The sequence below is a fragment of the Prionailurus bengalensis genome, chromosome X (genome assembly GCF_016509475.1).
Source record: "Prionailurus bengalensis isolate Pbe53 chromosome X, Fcat_Pben_1.1_paternal_pri, whole genome shotgun sequence".
Lineage (NCBI taxonomy): Eukaryota > Metazoa > Chordata > Mammalia > Carnivora > Felidae > Prionailurus > Prionailurus bengalensis.
The window spans coordinates 127,342,336-127,360,237 of record NC_057361.1 but is presented as its reverse complement, the minus strand read 5'-3'; the positions used below and the strand labels follow the sequence as shown (position 1 = coordinate 127,360,237).

The 17,902-nt window shown below is 54.5% G+C and overlaps 1 protein-coding gene across 2 annotated transcripts in view; it reads left to right on the top strand.

Annotated features, from left to right (window-relative positions):
* Nucleotides 1–15,999, top strand: part of MECP2 (methyl-CpG binding protein 2) — a 70,774-nt gene extending 54,775 nt beyond the window's left edge. The window contains exons 1-3 of one of the 2 annotated variants that reach the window (XM_043570683.1): nucleotides 4,659–4,698; nucleotides 5,870–5,924; nucleotides 6,034–15,999. In XM_043570683.1, the coding sequence (XP_043426618.1) occupies nucleotides 6,162–6,953 (792 nt within the window). In that variant the 5' untranslated portion in view covers nucleotides 4,659–4,698; nucleotides 5,870–5,924; nucleotides 6,034–6,161 and the 3' untranslated portion in view covers nucleotides 6,954–15,999. Of the gene's footprint in view, nucleotides 1–4,347; nucleotides 4,699–5,869 lie in introns of those variants that run through there. The other variant, XM_043570682.1, reaches the window with a different exon arrangement.
* The last annotated feature ends 1,903 nt before the right edge of the window (nucleotides 16,000–17,902 follow it).

Below are 17,902 nucleotides of genomic sequence, written 5' to 3'. Positions count from 1 at the left end.
AACTAGGTGCTCGCTCCGTTCTCATCTCAAGATTCTGTGTGTGCATGCATATATAAGTGGTCTGATTCAAGGGATGATAAAGAGGGCCGTTTGGTGTCTGAAAAAATATGTGTTTCAGCAAACTCCATAAACCCCTGGTGGGGAGGCCTTAGGGAGTTGGGGCACCCTAGGACTGAGCAGGTGGATTACCTGTTTTGCATTTTTACCTCCAGTCCACGCCCAGTGGAATGGCCTCCAGGCTTCTTTGTGGGCTTTTGTCATTTGTTTTTGTAGAGAAGTAGCAGTCAAAATAAAGTAGCCAACACCTGTGTGCACCTCAGTGCACAGAATTGAAAATCACCATATTGTCATAGCTGCTTCACAGAATTTTAACTTAAAAGGACTAAAATATGGACACCTGGGTGGCTTATTCGATTAAGTGTCCGAGTTCGGCTCAGGTCATGATCTCACGGTTTGTGAGTTCGAGCCCTGCTTCCGGTTCTCTGCTGCCAGCACCGATCCTGCTTCAGATCCTGTGTCTCCCTCACTCTCTGCCCCTCCCCTGCTTGCAGGCGCACACACACTCGCTCTCTTGCTCACTCTCTCAAAAATAAACATTTTTTTAAAATAAAAGAACCAAAATATCACAGAGTTAAAGGCCCTTTTATTCCTCAGCTTTGGTGCTATTAAAAGTTCGTTTATGGGGCACCTCGGTGGCTCAGTCAGTTAAGCGTCCAACTCTTGATCTCGACTCAGGTCTTGATCTCAGGGTCATGAGTTCAAGCCCTGCATTGGGGTCCACACTGGGCATGAAACCTACTTTAAAAAAAAAAGTTTGTTTATTATGCACTTAGATAGGGTTTAAAGGTAAATTTTATGTTATAACTGTTTTATCACAATAAAAAGCTTTTTTAAAAAACCCGAACAGTTCACTTGGGCCCGAGTCAGAGTCTGGGCACAGCTTGGTCTCCCCTCTGTGACTAGTATCAAAGAGCTACGTTCTCCTCTCCTTGAACCTCTGTCAAGGTGGCTATAACCAGACCCTGTTCCTGGCCCAGGATTCCCTGTCCTCAGTCAGTGGCACCACCATCCTCCTAGGCATTGGCCATGATCCTCAGTTCATCCCCTCCCTTCACCCACACCAGCCTGCCTATCAGCTCTGTCGTTCCACCCCTCATCACATCCCAGACCCTCCGCTGTCTGCACCCTGGGCCACAAGGAGACCACTGCAAGAGCAGGCTTCTCAGGGCGCCTGGGGGGTTCAGATGGTTGAGCGGCCAACTTCGGCTCAGGTCATGATCACGTAGTTCATGGGTTCGAGCGCCATGTCGGGCTCTGCTGACAGCTCAGAGCCTAGAATGTGCTTCGGATTCTGCGTCTCCCTCTCTCTGCCCCTCCCCTGCTCGTGCTCTGTCTCTCAAAAATAAACAAACATTTAAAAAGACAGGCTTCTCACGGGTCTTCCCTGCTTTCCTCTCTGGCCTCCCCACAGTCTGCTCTGATCGAAAAGTAGAGTGATCCTTTGAAGATAAGAGCCCTCGTCCCACCCCCCACCCAAGGCGCCCCAGTAGCAACCTGACAAAGCCCTCCACATCTCTCTTGAGGCCTCTCTGCTGCCCAGAACCTTCTGGCACATAGCCATATGGCTTGCCCCCTTGCCTCCTGTAGGCTTTTCTCTCTTTTGTCCCTCATTGTGTTCCAGTCAGTGTGTTCTTTTGGATACTCCCCTTGCCACAGTGTCATCTAGTGCAAGGAGCCCTTCCAGCCAGCCCCTGTGTCCTTTGACTTTCCCTTTCTCCTTCTAAGCACTCCCCTGCCTTTCCATCCCCACAGGCCACCTCAGAACCACAACCACCCACTTCTCCCAGGGGCTGGCCTGGTTCCCTCCATGGACACAGGGTGCATTCCCTGCCCCTGACGTGTCATACTCGGTCTTAGATATATCCCACCAAGGATGTGCAGAGCACTGTGGTCAGAGATATTTGAAATAAATCTTTTCTCTGCGGTATATTGTCAGTTTGATACACAGTTCATCTGTTTGTGTTTGTGTTCAATATAGTATGGTTTTGTCACCTCTTATTTTCATTTTCATTTTGGTTATGATGTAAGCTCGTACGTGATTCCAAGACGTCTTACCTTGTGCCTGTACCTTCCCTCATTCGCACCCACCCAGGACTAGGAAGCGCTTCTTACCTCGTTGATCACATGAAAGGCGAAAGGCGGCCTATGATCCATCGATCTGTAGGTGATCTGCAGGGGCTCCACCCTCTCCAGCTGCATGGCTCTCCACGCTGTGGCCATGGTGTTGCCCATTCCTCACATCCTTGCTGGCAGCTGTCTTGAGTTGTCTGCAGTATCGGGCCACGAAAAATAATGCCGTTACAAATAACCTCCTATACCTATTGTGTTTTGCATTTCTGGGAGTGTCTCTTGAGGATAGAGTTCTAGAAGGGATTGCCATCGATGGCATCGACACCCTTGATTGTATCTAAGAGGAGTTCCTGGGACATGTGGTTTGTACTTGACCTTACAGTGGTTAAACTATTTGGGGAATATAAGTGAGCATTCTGAAGAAGCCAGACCTTTCCCACGGGTGCAGTGTTGTTCTCTGACTCTAGGACTGTCCAGCTTCCAGGGAGCAGCCCTGGCCTTCAGCAGCGCCCCTGTAGACTGTGTGAAAGTGACTGTTCCAGTCCATCCACCACTCTGATGCTGGCAAGCTCCCTTTCTCCCCTATGTGATGGTGGGCTGCAGGCCACGCCCAGCTTCCCAGGATCCTTCTTCATTTCCTGCTGGGAAACTAAGACTGTGAAAATGGAAAACTAAGCTCTGTGCTGTAACAGGCTAGGGACCCTCACTTTTCAGCAAGAAAAAGTCTCCTACGGGCCTTGGACTGAATCAGGGTGACCGTGAGAGCCAGGCTCAGAGCCCTGAACTGCTAGAGGAGGACCCAGGATGGGGAGAATCTCAGGGGTGAGCCTGTCTCCCTACCCCTGACTTGAGCTGTTCAAAAAAGGCATGTCCTAATGGTGCCAAGTCCTGATACTAACATGCCTTTGGCAACTTACCCACATCATTTGAATCAGGTTTGCATTGCACACCACAGTGCCTTCATTGGAGTCTCCCCTGTGTGAACAAGGGGGAAGTTGCTTGGGGCAGACCGGCCGTGAGGCAGTGACCAGTGCTGACACAAGCCATATGGGACCGGACAGCTCTAGGGCTAAGATACTGAGGACAGGAATAGTCTGATTCTTTTCTAGAATGAATTGCTGAGAGACCAGCAGACAGCCGATCCCGAGCCCACAATTCCTCCCAAGCCTCCCCGGCCCCGGGTCATGTTCCAGCCCTCTAAACCCTGCCTGAGAACATCGTGGCCAGGCTCTGATTCCAGGGCCCGGGGCCTCGTGGTGATCATTTCTGACACACACAAGGAAGGGACCCTGCCAGGTGGAGCCAAAGTATGGGGAAGGAGCTCTGCCAGTTGAGGAGGAGCGGGGAGGGTGCTCCTCTGTGCCTTGGTCTTTGCCCCTCCGTTCCGGTGGTCGTTGGGTGGTCGTTGGTCGAGGCGGTCCTGTGTTATAAGGGAATGTCAACCGTTTGCGATTGCCCGAGTTGGCCAGTCTTTATATAGTGCCTCTGGTGTTGGTACCTATTGTTGAGATGAGGAAACTGAGGTATGGGATGTTGAGGTCACTTGCTCAGGTCCATGTTTAGAAATTGCCAAGTCAGGGTTTGAGCTCAGCTTGGCTGGCTCCAAACCTGCATGTTCTTACCACAGCACTGTGCTGTGTGCCACCTCCCCGGGGGGTAGCGCTAGGCTGTGTCACCATCAGCGAGTCGTCCTGTGCCCCACAATTGCTTTTGGTCAAGCACGCATGGGAGAAAATCTAAAATACAGAGGCCATAGTAACACCCAAGCCAGGCCTTCATGAAGAGTAGCCCTGCCCACGTTTTGGGTGGGCAGCTCCCTCTCCGGCAGCCAAGGGCCTCTTGTTAGCCAGCAAGCCCAGAGGCCCCTGGGCACGGTTTGTAAAGTGGCCTCTTCCAAGGCAGTGTACTAAGAAGCCACATGGTGTTTCTATCCAGAAGAATGCCACCTGTACAAGGTGTTTACTGTCCTGCATGCCAGGGGTGGGCGTGGGGCAGAAGGCCTCACAGTGGTCACAGCAGGGGGGCAAAGCCCAAAGCCCCCAAAGACCTCCTGAAGGGAAAAGGCGTCAAGATCCGATGAGCTTCGGCTGGCGGGGAGCGGCCCTGTCTCTCAGAGCCCCACCCGCGCCGGCGTGCTCCAGGCCTGCCGATGCTGACGTTTTCTACAGACTGCTGTTGTGTTCCCTGTGATGCTTACATACTTATTTAACACTTCAGGGAAGAAAAGTCAGAAGACCAGGATCTCCAGGGCCTCAAGGACAAACCTCTGAAGTTCAAAAAGGTGAAGAAGGATAAGAAAGAAGACAAAGAGGGCAAGCATGAGCCCCTGCAGCCACCCGCCCACCACTCTGCTGAACCAGCAGAGGCAGGCAAAGCGGAGACCTCAGAAGGGTCAGGCACAGCCCCAGCCGTCCCGGAAGCTTCTGCCTCCCCTAAACAGCGGCGCTCCATCATTCGTGACCGGGGACCCATGTATGACGATCCCACTCTGCCTGAAGGCTGGACCCGAAAGCTGAAGCAAAGGAAATCTGGCCGCTCCGCTGGGAAGTATGATGTGTATTTGATCAAGTAAGTAAGGGCAACTCGTGTCGTCTGCAGAGCAGGGAAGGCTGGGTAGGCAGGAGGCGGGGGGCAGGTGCTAAGAAACTAATGGGGATCCCTTAAGAGTGGCAGCTCTTCATTGCTTGTCGATCAGGAAAATGTGTGTGCATCACCCTATCTTGGGTCCGGGGAGGGGGGACTTCCCTAATGAACACCACTTGTGGGCCCAACCAGGTAGGTTTGGAATGACCGTGTGCAGAGATCACTGCCCTGAGTGAGACATGCACAGGGTAGCAGGGCGTGACTTTACCCCACCAGCCCTTGGGTCTTGTCTGAAGATGGCATAGCAGTAGGGCCTGCCCAGGGCCACAGCGAGGGTTGGAGTTGACGGGGCTCGGTCCACTCTGTGGATCACGTTGGGAAAGGTGAGCTCTCTGACAGGGCTTCCGGGGAGAGACACAAGTGAGCACCATGTGCCTTTCCAGCTGTCCTTTGTGCATTTGTCCAGCTTCGGGCTGGTCGTTGGGCATTTTCTATTGAAACAGAGTAACTTCCAAGCCAGAGCTTCAGAGGAAGACTGAATGAGTAGTGCATTTCAGTTCTGGCCCTTAGACGATCCAGAAAAGGTTAACAGACTTTGAAGGACATTTGCAGACAACCTCGTTTGATTCCAACAACTCTGAGAAGGGTGAGCAAAGCGTTATCCTATTGACAGATGAGGAAACTGATCCCAGAGAGGCTAAGCGGCATGTCCAGGTTCAGACAGAGGAGTGCTCTACTTACTGACTGGACCCAGGCACCAGCCAGCAGGGTGGGCCCCAGCCTGGTGGCTCAAGAAGGTCCCTAGGCCTGGCCCCTTTGGGGGGCAGCCAGAGGAGGGGCCTTGGTGGCAGACGGATCGTCAGGGGCATCCAGGCAAGAGCCAGAGAGCAGCCAGCACTGAGCTGTTCTGTCATTGGAGCACGCCCTAAAGGGGCCCACCACCACCCAGTGCGACCTGACTGTGGCCGCGCCCCTCTGTTTTAGCCCGTTTGGCTCTCCTCTAATGTGACTGGCCTCTCGCTCAATAGCACCATCAGGCAGGTTGTAGCTGCAGAGCATCCTGTCGGAGAGTTCACCACATTCTGCTCTGCCCCATATCTGACATTCCTGTGGAAGCTTCTAATCATTCTTTGTGTCTCTCCATTTGTTCCCACAGTCCCCAGGGAAAAGCCTTTCGCTCTAAAGTGGAGTTGATTGCGTACTTCGAAAAGGTAGGCGACACCTCCCTGGACCCTAATGATTTTGACTTCACGGTAACTGGGAGAGGGAGCCCCTCCCGGCGAGAGCAGAAACCACCTAAGAAGCCCAAATCTCCCAAAGCTCCAGGAACTGGCAGAGGTCGGGGACGCCCCAAAGGGAGCGGCACTGCGAGACCCAAGGCAGCAGCATCAGAGGGTGTGCAGGTGAAAAGGGTCCTGGAGAAAAGTCCCGGGAAGCTGCTGGTCAAGATGCCTTTTCAAGCTTCGCCGGGGAGCAAGGCCGAAGGGGGTGGGGCCACCACGTCAGCCCAGGTCATGGTTATCAAACGCCCCGGCAGGAAGCGAAAAGCCGAGGCCGACCCCCAGGCCATCCCCAAGAAGCGGGGCCGAAAGCCAGGTAGTGTGGTGGCGGCCGCCGCTGCGGAGGCCAAAAAGAAAGCAGTGAAGGAGTCTTCTATCCGGTCCGTGCAGGAGACCGTGCTCCCCATCAAGAAGCGCAAGACCCGGGAGACCGTCAGCATCGAGGTGAAGGAGGTGGTGAAGCCCTTGCTGGTGTCCACCCTCGGCGAGAAGAGCGGAAAGGGACTGAAGACCTGCAAAAGCCCCGGGCGGAAAAGCAAGGAGAGCAGCCCCAAGGGGCGCGGCGGCAGCGCCTCCTCGCCCCCCAAGAAGGAGCACCACCACCACCACCACCACTCGGAGCCCCCGAAGGCGCCTGCGCCGCTGCTTCCGCCCCCGCCCCCGCCCCCGCCCGAGCCCCAGAGCTCCGAGGACCCCGCCAGCCCCCCTGAGCCCCAGGACTTGAGCAGCAGCGTCTGCAAAGAGGAGAAGATGCCGAGAGGAGGCTCGCTGGAGAGCGACGGCTGCCCCAAGGAGCCAGCTAAGACTCAGCCCGCAGTCGCGACCGCTGCCACGGCCGCAGAAAAGTACAAACACCGAGGGGAGGGAGAGCGCAAAGACATTGTCTCGTCCTCCATGCCGAGGCCAAACAGAGAGGAGCCTGTGGACAGCCGGACGCCCGTGACCGAGAGAGTTAGCTGACTTTACACAGAGCGGATTGCAAAGCAAACCAACAAGAATAAAGGCAGCTGTTGTCTCTTCTCCTTATGGGTAGGGCTCTGACAAAGCTTCCCGATTAACTGAAATAAAAAATATTTTTTTTTCTTTCAGTAAACTTAGAGTTTCGTGGCTTCAGGGTGGGAGTAGTTGGAGCATTGGGATGTTTTTCTTACCGACAAGCACAGTCAGGTTGAAGACCTAACCAGGGCCAGAAGTAGCTTTGCACTTTTCTAAACTAGGCTCCTTCAACAAGGCTTGCTGCAGATACTACTGACCAGACAAGCTGTTGACCAGGCTTCTTAGGGTGTGCCTGCACCTCCCCTCCCACCCGGACCTCCCCCCTGTGTGGTCATTAGGGACAGTGAGTGCTTGAGAGGACACGCCCGTTTTTCGGTGCCGGTGCCGTTGGTGCCCCAGTCTGCCCTCTCCTCTCCCCCTCCCCTGCCCCACCCCTATACCCCAGTTCCCCACCCACGTTGGGACAAGGAGGTGTGAGGCAGGAGAGACAGTTGGATTCTTTAGAGAAAAAGACAGAGATGGCCAGTGGCTACAGCCTGTGTGATCTCACCCATGGTGGCACAAATCTGGCCCCACGCCAGCCCCAATCCAAAACCGACTAGGACATTTCACAGAACAGGGAAGTAAGCACCTGTTCGCTCCAGTTCCGGCATGGCTAGGAGGTAGTCAGTCCTTGAGCTGCTGGGTGTAGATTGGCCTGAGCCGCAGGAGAGAGGACGGCCGGGGGGGCCGTCCTCCAGTGGGTGGCGCTAGAGAGAGGCCGTGGAAGCCGCAGGACAGGGCGCGGGCAGGCTGGCCCCGACTCCTCCGGGTGGCAGAGAGCAGTGGGGCCGATGGAATTCCTAGTCGCTCAGAGCAGTCTGTGACTGGTAGACAGAGGCCTAGTGGACAGGTTGGGGGGCCAGGGGAAAGGAGGGGAAAATGTTCTTCCAAAACTTTCCAATTCTACTCCTTTAGGGACAGCTTAGAACTATTTGCACTATTGAGTCTTCATGTTCCCACTTCAAAACAAACATGCTCTGAGAGCAAACTGGCTTGAATTGGTGACACTTTGTCCCTCAAGCCACCAGACGTGACGGTGTTTAGAACTACCTGGATCTGTATATACCTGCGCTTGTTTTAAAGTGGGCTCAGCACATAGGGTTCCCACGAAGCTCCGAAACTCTAAGTGTTTGCTGCAATTTTATAAGGACTTCCTGATTGGTTTCTTTTCTGTCCTTCCATTTCTGCCTTCTCTCATTCACCCTTTCATTTCTTCCCTCCTCGTTCATCCCTTCTGCGCCAGGTACCCGCAGTCTCCAACTTTACCTGAGTTGATGCTGGTCAGCTCAGCCCCCCAGATCTCACCCTGCCCTTGGCCTTCCCACTGCCAGCCCCAGCCCCAGCCCCAGCCGCACCCTGTTCTGAGCCCTGAAGAAGCCCTGGGCTCTGCCGAGTCCACCTGGCCCTAGCACCTTGGCTTCTCTGAAGGGCAAGAGAGCAGCACGATCTTGCTCTCGTAGGGAGCTCCCTTCCCTGGTCAGACCCTGCATTCTGGGCCTTCTGAACCTTCTACTTGAGAGAAACAGGCAGGAGAAGTTGGGCGGATTAGGATTTGGGAGCTGAGGGTAGCACAGAGGCCCCCTTGGCCTGCCAGAGTCATTGAGTAACCCAGCCCTGACCTTGGCCTCCTCCAGGCCCAGCTAGCACAGTGCAGTGCAACAAGGCAGCAGGTGGGAAGGAATGTAGGTGCCCCAGATCTGGGCCGGGACCAGCGCCTAGCCCCCTGGCCCCTCCGCTCCTCCTCTGAGTTAACCACGAGTTCTCTTCTGATGGAAAATGTGTGGCTTTTGCTTGCCGGAGACTGGGTGGGGCCAGCCCACCCCAGGTTTCCACCTCTGTGCCAGGGCTGTGGTGTGGGGGCTTAGAGGCTTGGCTTTGCTGTGGGTGTTCCTTGATCAGTCTCCATTTAGGACCCCATCCCCTCATTCTCTGTTCAGGAAGTCCTTATCTAGCTGCATATCTTCATCATATTGGTATATCCTTTTCTGTGTTTACAGAGATGTCTCTTATATCTAAATCTGTCCAACTGAGAAGTACCTTATCAAAGTAGCAAATGAGACAGCAGTCTTATGCTTCCAGAAACACCCACAAGCACGTCCCATGCGAGCTGCTGCCATGAACTGTCAAGTGCGTGTTGTCTCGTGTATTTCAGTTATTGTCCCCTGGCTTCCTTACTGCGGTGTAACCATGAAGGAGTGAAACATCCTAAAAACTGTCTAGCACTTCCTTGCCAGTCCTTAGTGATCAGGAACCATAGTTGACAGTTCCAATCAGTAGCTTAAGAAAAAATCGCGTTTGTCTCTTCCGGAATGGTTAGAAGCAAGGGAGTTTGCCCCCATTCTGTTTGCAGAATCATAGTTGGCCTTCGTAGTGTTTCTGTACCCATTCCCCTATGCTGCAAAAGCAAGTCCCACAACCAGACCCGCTCTGCTGTCGACCCTCTGGGCTTCACTTCTGACTCCTCCCCAGGAAGGGAAGGGGGGGTGGCTGGAGGAGGAGGCGAGTCCTTCAGGACCCCTCTTCCTTCAAGGACAAAAGGCTCCTGACCCCGAAGTAGCCTCGCACTCCAGGCACCCACAAAGGATGCCTATCCACGCGAGTACAGCGTCCGGCCAGTTTGTGGTGGAGACGCCATCCGTTCTGGTCGGTTGGGTTTTTATGCATTACACTTAGTCCAGTGGAATGTGACTCCTGGAACCAGTGTCAAGACAAGAGCTGGCCTCCCCATCAGCTCAGTACCATCTGGTCCTGGGAAGACGAGTGTGGGGCCCACCATGCCCCCCCCCTTTCACCCAGGACCGTTCAGGGGCTGCCTGGGTGTTGGTGGTTGAGGGCACAGCGTTTCAAGTGTCATTTTCCTTCTGCCCGGCCTGACCTGCAGCCCCTCACTCCCCGGCTGCTTCTCCTTACAGTTCCAAAGCCGCAGGCAGCGCCTGGGGCTCTGTAGGGTTTTCTCTCCTTCTCCCCTTTCCTCCACATTCCCTCTTCTGCACCTAATAAAAGCACCACGAGTAAGTCACCATTAAGCAGGTCGCCGTGGTGGTTTGTCGCCCTGGCAGGCAGGGGCCCTGCACCTCCCATGCCACCCCTGTCCTGGGTCAGGTTGATAGGAGGTTGGAGGGAAAGCCAGGCCATGGGATTCTCACCAGCTGTGTCCAGCCCAGTTTGGGGGTGTGACCTCAATTTTGTGTGTACTCGGCCACCCCGAAGATTGGGGGCATCTTTTAGGGACTGTGTGAAGAGTACAGAAATTAACCAACAGCTTTTAGATACCTGTCTGTGGGGCTAGGTCACAGAGTCCCTTTCAGTCACCCCAGCCCTCGTTCTAGTTGTTAGTTACTACCTCCTCTCCCAACAGAATGCCATAGGCCCTCGAGCTCCTCCCACAATGCCTAGCCCAGCTCTGCCCTGCCCACTGGTGGGCCTGCCCTAACCAGTGGAATTGCTGGCCTTGACACTGTAGTGAAGCAGGGCACTGAGCCACAGCCAGGCTCTAAGACAGCTCCCTTCTGCCGCTGCTGTATTCCCACATCAGAAGGCACAGGACACACCTAGAAATGCCCCGTTCCCCAAGTCCGTCAGTGCCAAACTACCCAAGGACCCCAGCCCCTCAACTTCCTGGAGGGTACAAGCCGTGGTGGTGGCCCGGGGACCCTGGCCACAGCCAGCACCTGGCTTCTACTCCTGAGACCCCGTGCAGGTGTGGGCAACAGTCTTCAAGGGCACCCTTCCTGGCTCGAGGCCACCAGTGGTGGCACTAGGACCCGGAGGAGCCCCAACTTGTCACCTGCTCCTCTGCCCAGCTTTTCACTGCTGTGACGGGGGTGTGAAAGAGGGTACTAGCCCGAAACAAACTGCCATGTTTAGAGGGAAAGGGGTTTCTCTAGCTGACAGGACCTCTGCATCTAAGTAACTTTTAATAAAGCAGCCGAAGCGCAGGAAGGAGCAAAAGGTATGAACTGAATTCACCAGGTGGGACCGACTGGATCTTGCAGGGCCCAGGTAGAGCCCGGCAGCCGAACTCCGTGCCCCCTTTCCAGAGCATTCCCACCCAGCTCTCGGGGCTGATGGAGCCAGGGAAGGTCACAGGTGCAGGTTCTTGGAGAAGCCTTTTGCGCACCCTTTCCTAGCCAGTGTCACCCCGAATCGTTTCCTGATCGGAGTTACACACACAGATTCTAGGACTGATGGGCCAGACCTCAGGAAGCGAGCTATGTCTAGAGCCCTGCGGGCCTTTGCCTAGCCAGTTCCCGGAGTCCTGGCTCGTGGGGGTGGGGGTGGGGGTGGGGGCAAGCAATGGCAGCGTCGCCCCGCCTGTGGTAGAAGCCCTGCTCCTGTGCCCCTGCGGCCCCACCGTGTCGCGTTCCTGATCTTACTCTGTTCTCTGTAAGGGCCCCCCCTTTGCTCTCTTCATCAGTAAACTCGTCCACTCTGGAGGGGTTTGTTGAGTCTCCATTTTTGCGTCTTTCTCTTTCAGCTACTGTTATCGATCTTTAGAAAAGGCATAGTCTAATTGTTATCAATCGCTAGGATACTGCCTCCCCCAGGGTCTGAAGTTACATATTAAATGGTAAAAAAAAAAAAAAAAAAAAAAAAAAAAGTGAACACTGAAACCTGTTCTTGACAATTCAGAAGGAAAACCTAGAAAACATTTGGCAGAAAACCACATTTCAATGTTGCTGAATGAATAAGACCAAGCTTTTGCAGAAATGCTGATCTAAAACAACTTGGAGCTTGGCCTGACATGTGGTGAGTGCTGCAGGAAAAGGGGAATCCAGCCTGAAGCTGCTGGGTCTGAGGCTCGGGGCCATCCTGTCCTGTGGGGCCGCCCGCCTGGTCCCAGACCTGTAGGAGCCCAGCGCTTGGTGTGGGAAGCAGAGTTTCACCAGTGACTCCAGAGGCCTGCGACGTCCTCACCACCGAGCACCACCTGTTCTTTGCTCCTTCCTCATCTCGACAGGGCCCTCCCCAAGTGCTGGTTTTTCAGGAAAAAGGGAGTTCTAGGGTCCTAGGGCCCAGGCAACTAGGAAGGTGAGGGTGAGGTGTCCCTTTCAGCCTTGACCTGTGCCCTGAGGACATTCCCCCGTTCTGCTCTCCCTGGGGCCCAGGGCCTAGGTGAAGCGGTGCTCCCTTCTGCGGTCGGAGGGGAAGACAGTGGCCTGAGCACCCACTGTGGTGCGTGTCCCCCTCGCCCCTCACCAGCGAGAGCCCCTGGGCCGGAGGGACGGCAGGTGTAAGAACAGGTGCCGGGCGGAACCGAGACCCTCCGGAAGGGAAGTCCGGCCTTGGAGTTTGAGAGCATCCGGGAAACCTGCAAATTGCCTTTGCTCCCCAGCCCCCTTCCGGCTCCCCTTTTCTCAGGTCCTCAGCAGCGAGAGACAATGAGATGAAAAGGCCAAGAGGTTTGGCTCCTGCCCACTGGTAGTCCCTCTCCCTCGGTGTTTGTGTGTCCAGTGACAGAGCTGTTCCTCCTGGTGACCCTGATTATATCCAGTACCTTATAGACTATACGCATAGGCCTGCTTGGTCTCTATCCTGGGCTTTTGTTTTGCTTTTTAGCTTCGCTTTTAGTTTTTCTGTCCCTTTTATTTAATGCACCAACTAGACACACAGAGCAGTTGAATTTTTATATATATATCTGTATATTGCACAATTATAAACTCATTTTGCTTGTGGCTCCACACACACACAAAAAGACCTGTTAAAATTATACCTGTTGCTTAATTACAATATTTCTGATAACCATAGCATAGGACAAGGGAAAATAAAAAACAAAAAACAAAAAAAAACAAAAAAACAACAAAAAAAAAAACACAAAAAACTACAAATCTGTCTGCTGGTCACTTCTTCTGTCCAAGCAGATCCGTGGTCTTTCCTCGCTTCTTTTAAGGGCTTCCCTGTGCCAAGCTAAGGAGGCTCCAGGCAGCGTCCGGGTTTTGCACTGTTTCTCCCATGCTCGTGAGAAAGGTCCCAGGATGCTGGTGCGAGTCAGTTCACCTCAGCGGGTGGGCGCGAGAGCGCTTCCTTGCCCTGGCAAAGTCTGGAATGTAGTTGGCACCACCTGGCCCCCTTTGCCGTCTGGGTGGGGCAGCTGGAGTCCACGGGGAGGGGAGTGGCCTGACCCCCCGCCCCCGCCCCTCCCGGTGACGCAGAGTGATGGCGTCTGGAGGGCCGGCTCAACAGACCTCCCCACCAGTAGGGCTTCCGCTTTGCCGAGACTGGAGGGGAGCTGGGGGGCCTGTCACCTCTCTGAATGTGTGAGCTGCACCAGGTAGAGCACCAGGGACCCCAGAACCACATACGAGAGTCCACCGGGTCCCCTCTAGGAGGTGGCAAAGACTCCAGAAACATCCCTTTCTCTTCTCCCCCGTCCTACGAGTAACCGCATTTGCTTTTGTAATTCTTAACGAGCAATATCCGCTAGAGTTTAGCCGTAACACTTCTTTTTGATCGTTTTTTTTAAGTAAGTAAAAAACACCAAAAAAAACCAAAAACAAAAACAAAAACACAAAACCCAGAAACTTGTTCTTCCAAAGCAGAGAGCATTATAATCACCAGGGCCAAAAGCTTCCCTCCCTGCATCAGTACTTCTTCTGAGGCCTGAACCAAAAGAGAAACGCTCATAAGCCCTTTGGGTGGCCAGGCTAGCCGTGGGCCCCTCGGAGGCCCCGGGCCCGGGGCAGCCTGTGGGCCCAGTGTGGGGCCGGCTCCAGCCTGCGGTCAGTATTAGCGGTGGGTCACAGCGTCCTTCCCACCCAGCCTGGGGTGGGGGCAGACGAGGCGAGGGGGCCGTTGCCCCCGGTGTTTGCCGCTAACAGGTGGGTGTCCACATGTGTCCACTGAAAGCACGTGCTTTCCGACTGAAATCAGCGCCCGAGTTAGCCTCACACGGTGACCTCTCGCCCGCCTGGACGGAGCAGGGCCCACCCAGTCGAGTGTTTCTGGGGAGCTGGACGGTGGAGTGCAAAAGGCTTGCAGAACTTGAAGCCTGCTCCTTCCCTTGCTACCAAGGCCTCCTTTTCCGTTTGATTTGTCACTGCTTCAATCAATAACGGCCGCTCCAGAGTCAGTAGTTGATGAATATATGACCAAATATCACCAGGACTGTTACTCAATGTGTGCCGAGCCCTTTCCTCGCGCTGGGCTCCCGTGTACCCGGACACTGTAACGTGTGCTGTGTTTGCTCTCCTCCCCTCCTCCTTCACCCTCCCATTGTTCTGGGGTTTTTCCGTTTGGGTTTGGTTTGGTTTTTCTTTCTCCTTTTGTGTTCCAAACATGAGGTTCTCTCTACTGGTCCTCTTAACTGTGGTGTTGAGGCTTATATTTGTGTAATTTTTGGTGGGTGAAAGGAAATTTGCTAAGTAAATCTCTTCTGTGTTTGAACTGAAGTCTGTATTGTAACCATGTTTAAAGTAATTGTTCCAGAGACAAATGCTTCTAGACACCTTTTCTTTACAAACAAAAGGATTTGGAGGGAGGGGATGGTGACCAAGATGAGGGGGGCTGTCCTTTTTCCCCAGGAGGGGAGTTCCGAAGAGATGACCCCTGCCCAGATCAGCCAGAAGCCACCCAAGGAAGTTAAGCCTAAACCAACGGACCAAATAGCTGATGTGTTGCCATTTTCAAAGAGCAAAACCAGGTTTCGTTCCACCCAGTGGATTCTGTTGCCTTTTTTCCCCCTGAGATTATTAGCATCATCATTACTTTCAAGGACAGACAAGGTTGGTGTCCCTTTGAAGGGAGACAGGAGGGGTGTGGGCAGAGCCGACCTCGCATCAGCGGGAGGAGGATAGGGCCGGCCCGAGTAGCACAGCTCAGACGAAAGGTGGTCACCTCCCTGGGGACCTCCACTGTGGCCACAGAGTCAAGTGTGTGTTCGCAGGGCAGATGGCCACTCTCCACCCGATGCGGCTCTTCCTGGACGGGCCAGGTGGTGGGCATTACCATTTGGGACACCTCCATCACATCCCACCCTGTCCCAAAGTCCACAACACTTCATGTGACCTGTAGATTCTTCACCATCTGGGGTGATCTGATGATGGGGGAGGGGTGCACTCTCTTTGCTGTCATCTGATCCCCAGCAAAATTTGGGCATGACAAATTCATGCTTCCCTTTCCTTGGCAAAACCAGATCCTTCTGAAAAAAGCCGTTACCCACACCATTGTTCTGGGCTCATGGAACAGGGACAGATGTGTGCTCCCTTAGCACGCAGCCCCCCCCCCCCACCAAAGGCAAGGACAATGCTGACTGTCAAGACTATTTGCACATGGGAAGAACCAGGCAGGGTGGCTGCCCCCTCCTGATTCGCAGTGACACCGGTCGCCCTAGACAGAGGAGCTCCAGCCGGAAACCCGGCCGAGGGTGGGAGAGAGGTGTGTGCGGGCCAGGGAGCAGCCCAGGACAGACTTGGTTAGAGATGTCTCCAAAAGCCCTCCATCACATTCACCTTTGGTTTTTGTGTTTTGGGACAATTACTTTAGAAAATAAGTAGGTTGTTTTAAAAACAAAAAATATTGATTGCTTTTTTGTAGTGTTCAAAAAAAGGTTCTTTGTGTATAGCCAAATGACTGAAAGCACTGATATATTTAAAAACAAAAGGCAATTTATTAAGGAAATTTGTACCATTTCAGTAAACCTGTCTGAATGTACCTGTATACGTTTCAAAAACACCCCCCCCACTGAATCCCTGTAACCTATTTATTATATAAAGAGTTTGCCTTATAAATTTACATAAAAATGTCCGTTTGTGTCTTTTGTTGTAAAATCAAGTGATTTTTTCATGAGGTTCTTTTACTATTTGAAAAGATGGGCAGCACGCAGTTTTATTTTATTTTTGTAAGTTTTTTAATACGTGTGAAAGCAAAGAATACTCAGCATGCCTTTCTAAGTGACGCGTTTGCACCTTTTGTTGGGAAGTACTGTATCCTGTGCTGTTAGCATTCTCGATAAATCTCTCTGTGAAAGTGACTCAAGGTCTGGGCTTTCATTATCAGACAGCTCACAGGACAGCATGGTGGTGTCTCCTGATTCCATCTGGCTGCCCCCGAACATGACAGCCAGCCGCTGTCAGGACGGCCTTGGGAGGAAAGAGCAGTCCCCTCCATACACCACCTCCCCCTGGCTTCCGAGGCTACGCCTTCCAGGCACACTGCTCCTGCGTGTGACAGGGAGCCCTGGGGTGGCAGGCCTGGAAGGGCCCGGTGCGGGGGCGGCCCGCCGTGCCCCAGGTCCAGAGGCCAGCGGGCCGCAGGCCTTCTGCACAGAAGCACAACTTTCCCGCTCCTGGGGGCCGTGGCGGGGGCACCTTCTCTGTCCAGGTGCTTTGGGAAACACCCAGCCATCCCCCGGCTGCGGCTCCTCCTGTGCCTGTCGCCCAGGACCCTCCCGAGGCCTCTGCTGACCTGGCCCCCTGACCACAGGGGGCGCTGTCATCACCGTGGGTGTGCAGACCTTTTGCAAAGCCCGCATTCAGGAGCTGCGCGCCCTGCCGCAGCCGTTCTCAGCAGGCTGTTGCCGGGCTGGAGGGAACGACGGCTCAGAGCCCCGCTTCACATGCAAATGTGGACACAGCTGCTAAAAGGTGCACTCCAATATCCTGGCCTTGAATGTTAAAACAAAGGGTTGAAATGCGACCTGTGTATACTGAGCATTTCTCGCGTGCCGGGCCCGTCCTGGGAGCCGCTGTACAGCAGTGAGCAAGGAGGAGCGCGTTGCTCTTCCCTTAGATAGAGCTCAGTGTGTGCGTGCAGGAGGCTTTCCCGCACCAGAGTCGGTTGTCTTTGTAAAGGCTGTCCCATGAGAAGCCACTGGGGCTCAGGGTGTGGCTGGCAATGGCTGTGGCTTCTGGGAAGAGCCTCCCATTGGAGGCCCATGTCGGGAGGACAGCCTGGAGAGGAGCCCACTACCGGTCGGGACTGGGGGCCGGGGGCGGGGGGTCAGGGAAGGACACCTGTTGCCTTGCAAGCACGCATCCAACTGGAGAAACAAAAGAGGAAGGCACCGCTGCTGCTTGCTGGGGTCTTCCCCCATCTAGTGGGGGAGGCAAACAAGTGCAGAGGCTCCAAAAGGATGCCCCAGGGGCAGCAGGCAGCTCTGCCCAGAGGGAGCTAGGGGCCGAAGGTCCCCCAGGTAGCAGGGAGCAGTGAGAGCAATGGGCCTATGGGGAAGAAGCGGACTCCCGAGATGTTCAGGGAAATGAGCGGAGGATAGTGGCTGCTGGAATGGAGGAGCTCCAGAGAATCCAAAGAAGTCCATGGCTGCAGACCACTGTGGGAAGGGGCAAGAGACACTAACGTGGTGAAGACCTCAAGGAGGCTGGGAGCCGAGCTTGGTGCCGGGGAGAGGCTGGAGTCTGCGGTCCTAGCAGGGAGGAACGCCAAGTGAGCCAGAAGCATGGCCACCAGAGGGAGGAGGGATGGCGGAAGCTGAAGGCCTGTTTTTAAGAGGTGTAAATACGTTTTATGGGCTAGTGGGAAGAGGCCAGCAAAGAAGGAAGACTTGCAAACACCGCAAAGAGCTAACAGTTGCTGGAGCAGGTTCCTCAAGGAGCGGAAAAGATAGGATGCAGGGCAGAGGAGGTGGGCAACAATGCCCTGAGCTGGGTAGCCTGCCCTGCAAGCTTCCAGACGCTTCTCCCTGCGCCCGGCCTTCCGGCCAGCTGCCGGGACTCGGCGGGGGTCCTCTGTGTGGCCCCTATCTGACCTCGCCCTGCCTGGATCTCTGACGACTCTGCACTGCCCCCCCACATGAAGCCAGAAGTTCCTGCGGGGACCTCCCGATGACTCTCCCAAGGCCCGGCTGTAGCCCGGTCTGGCGTGTCCCGGGCCGTGCCTCGCCCTTTGTCCCACGGCTCGGAACCGCGCTCCTCCAT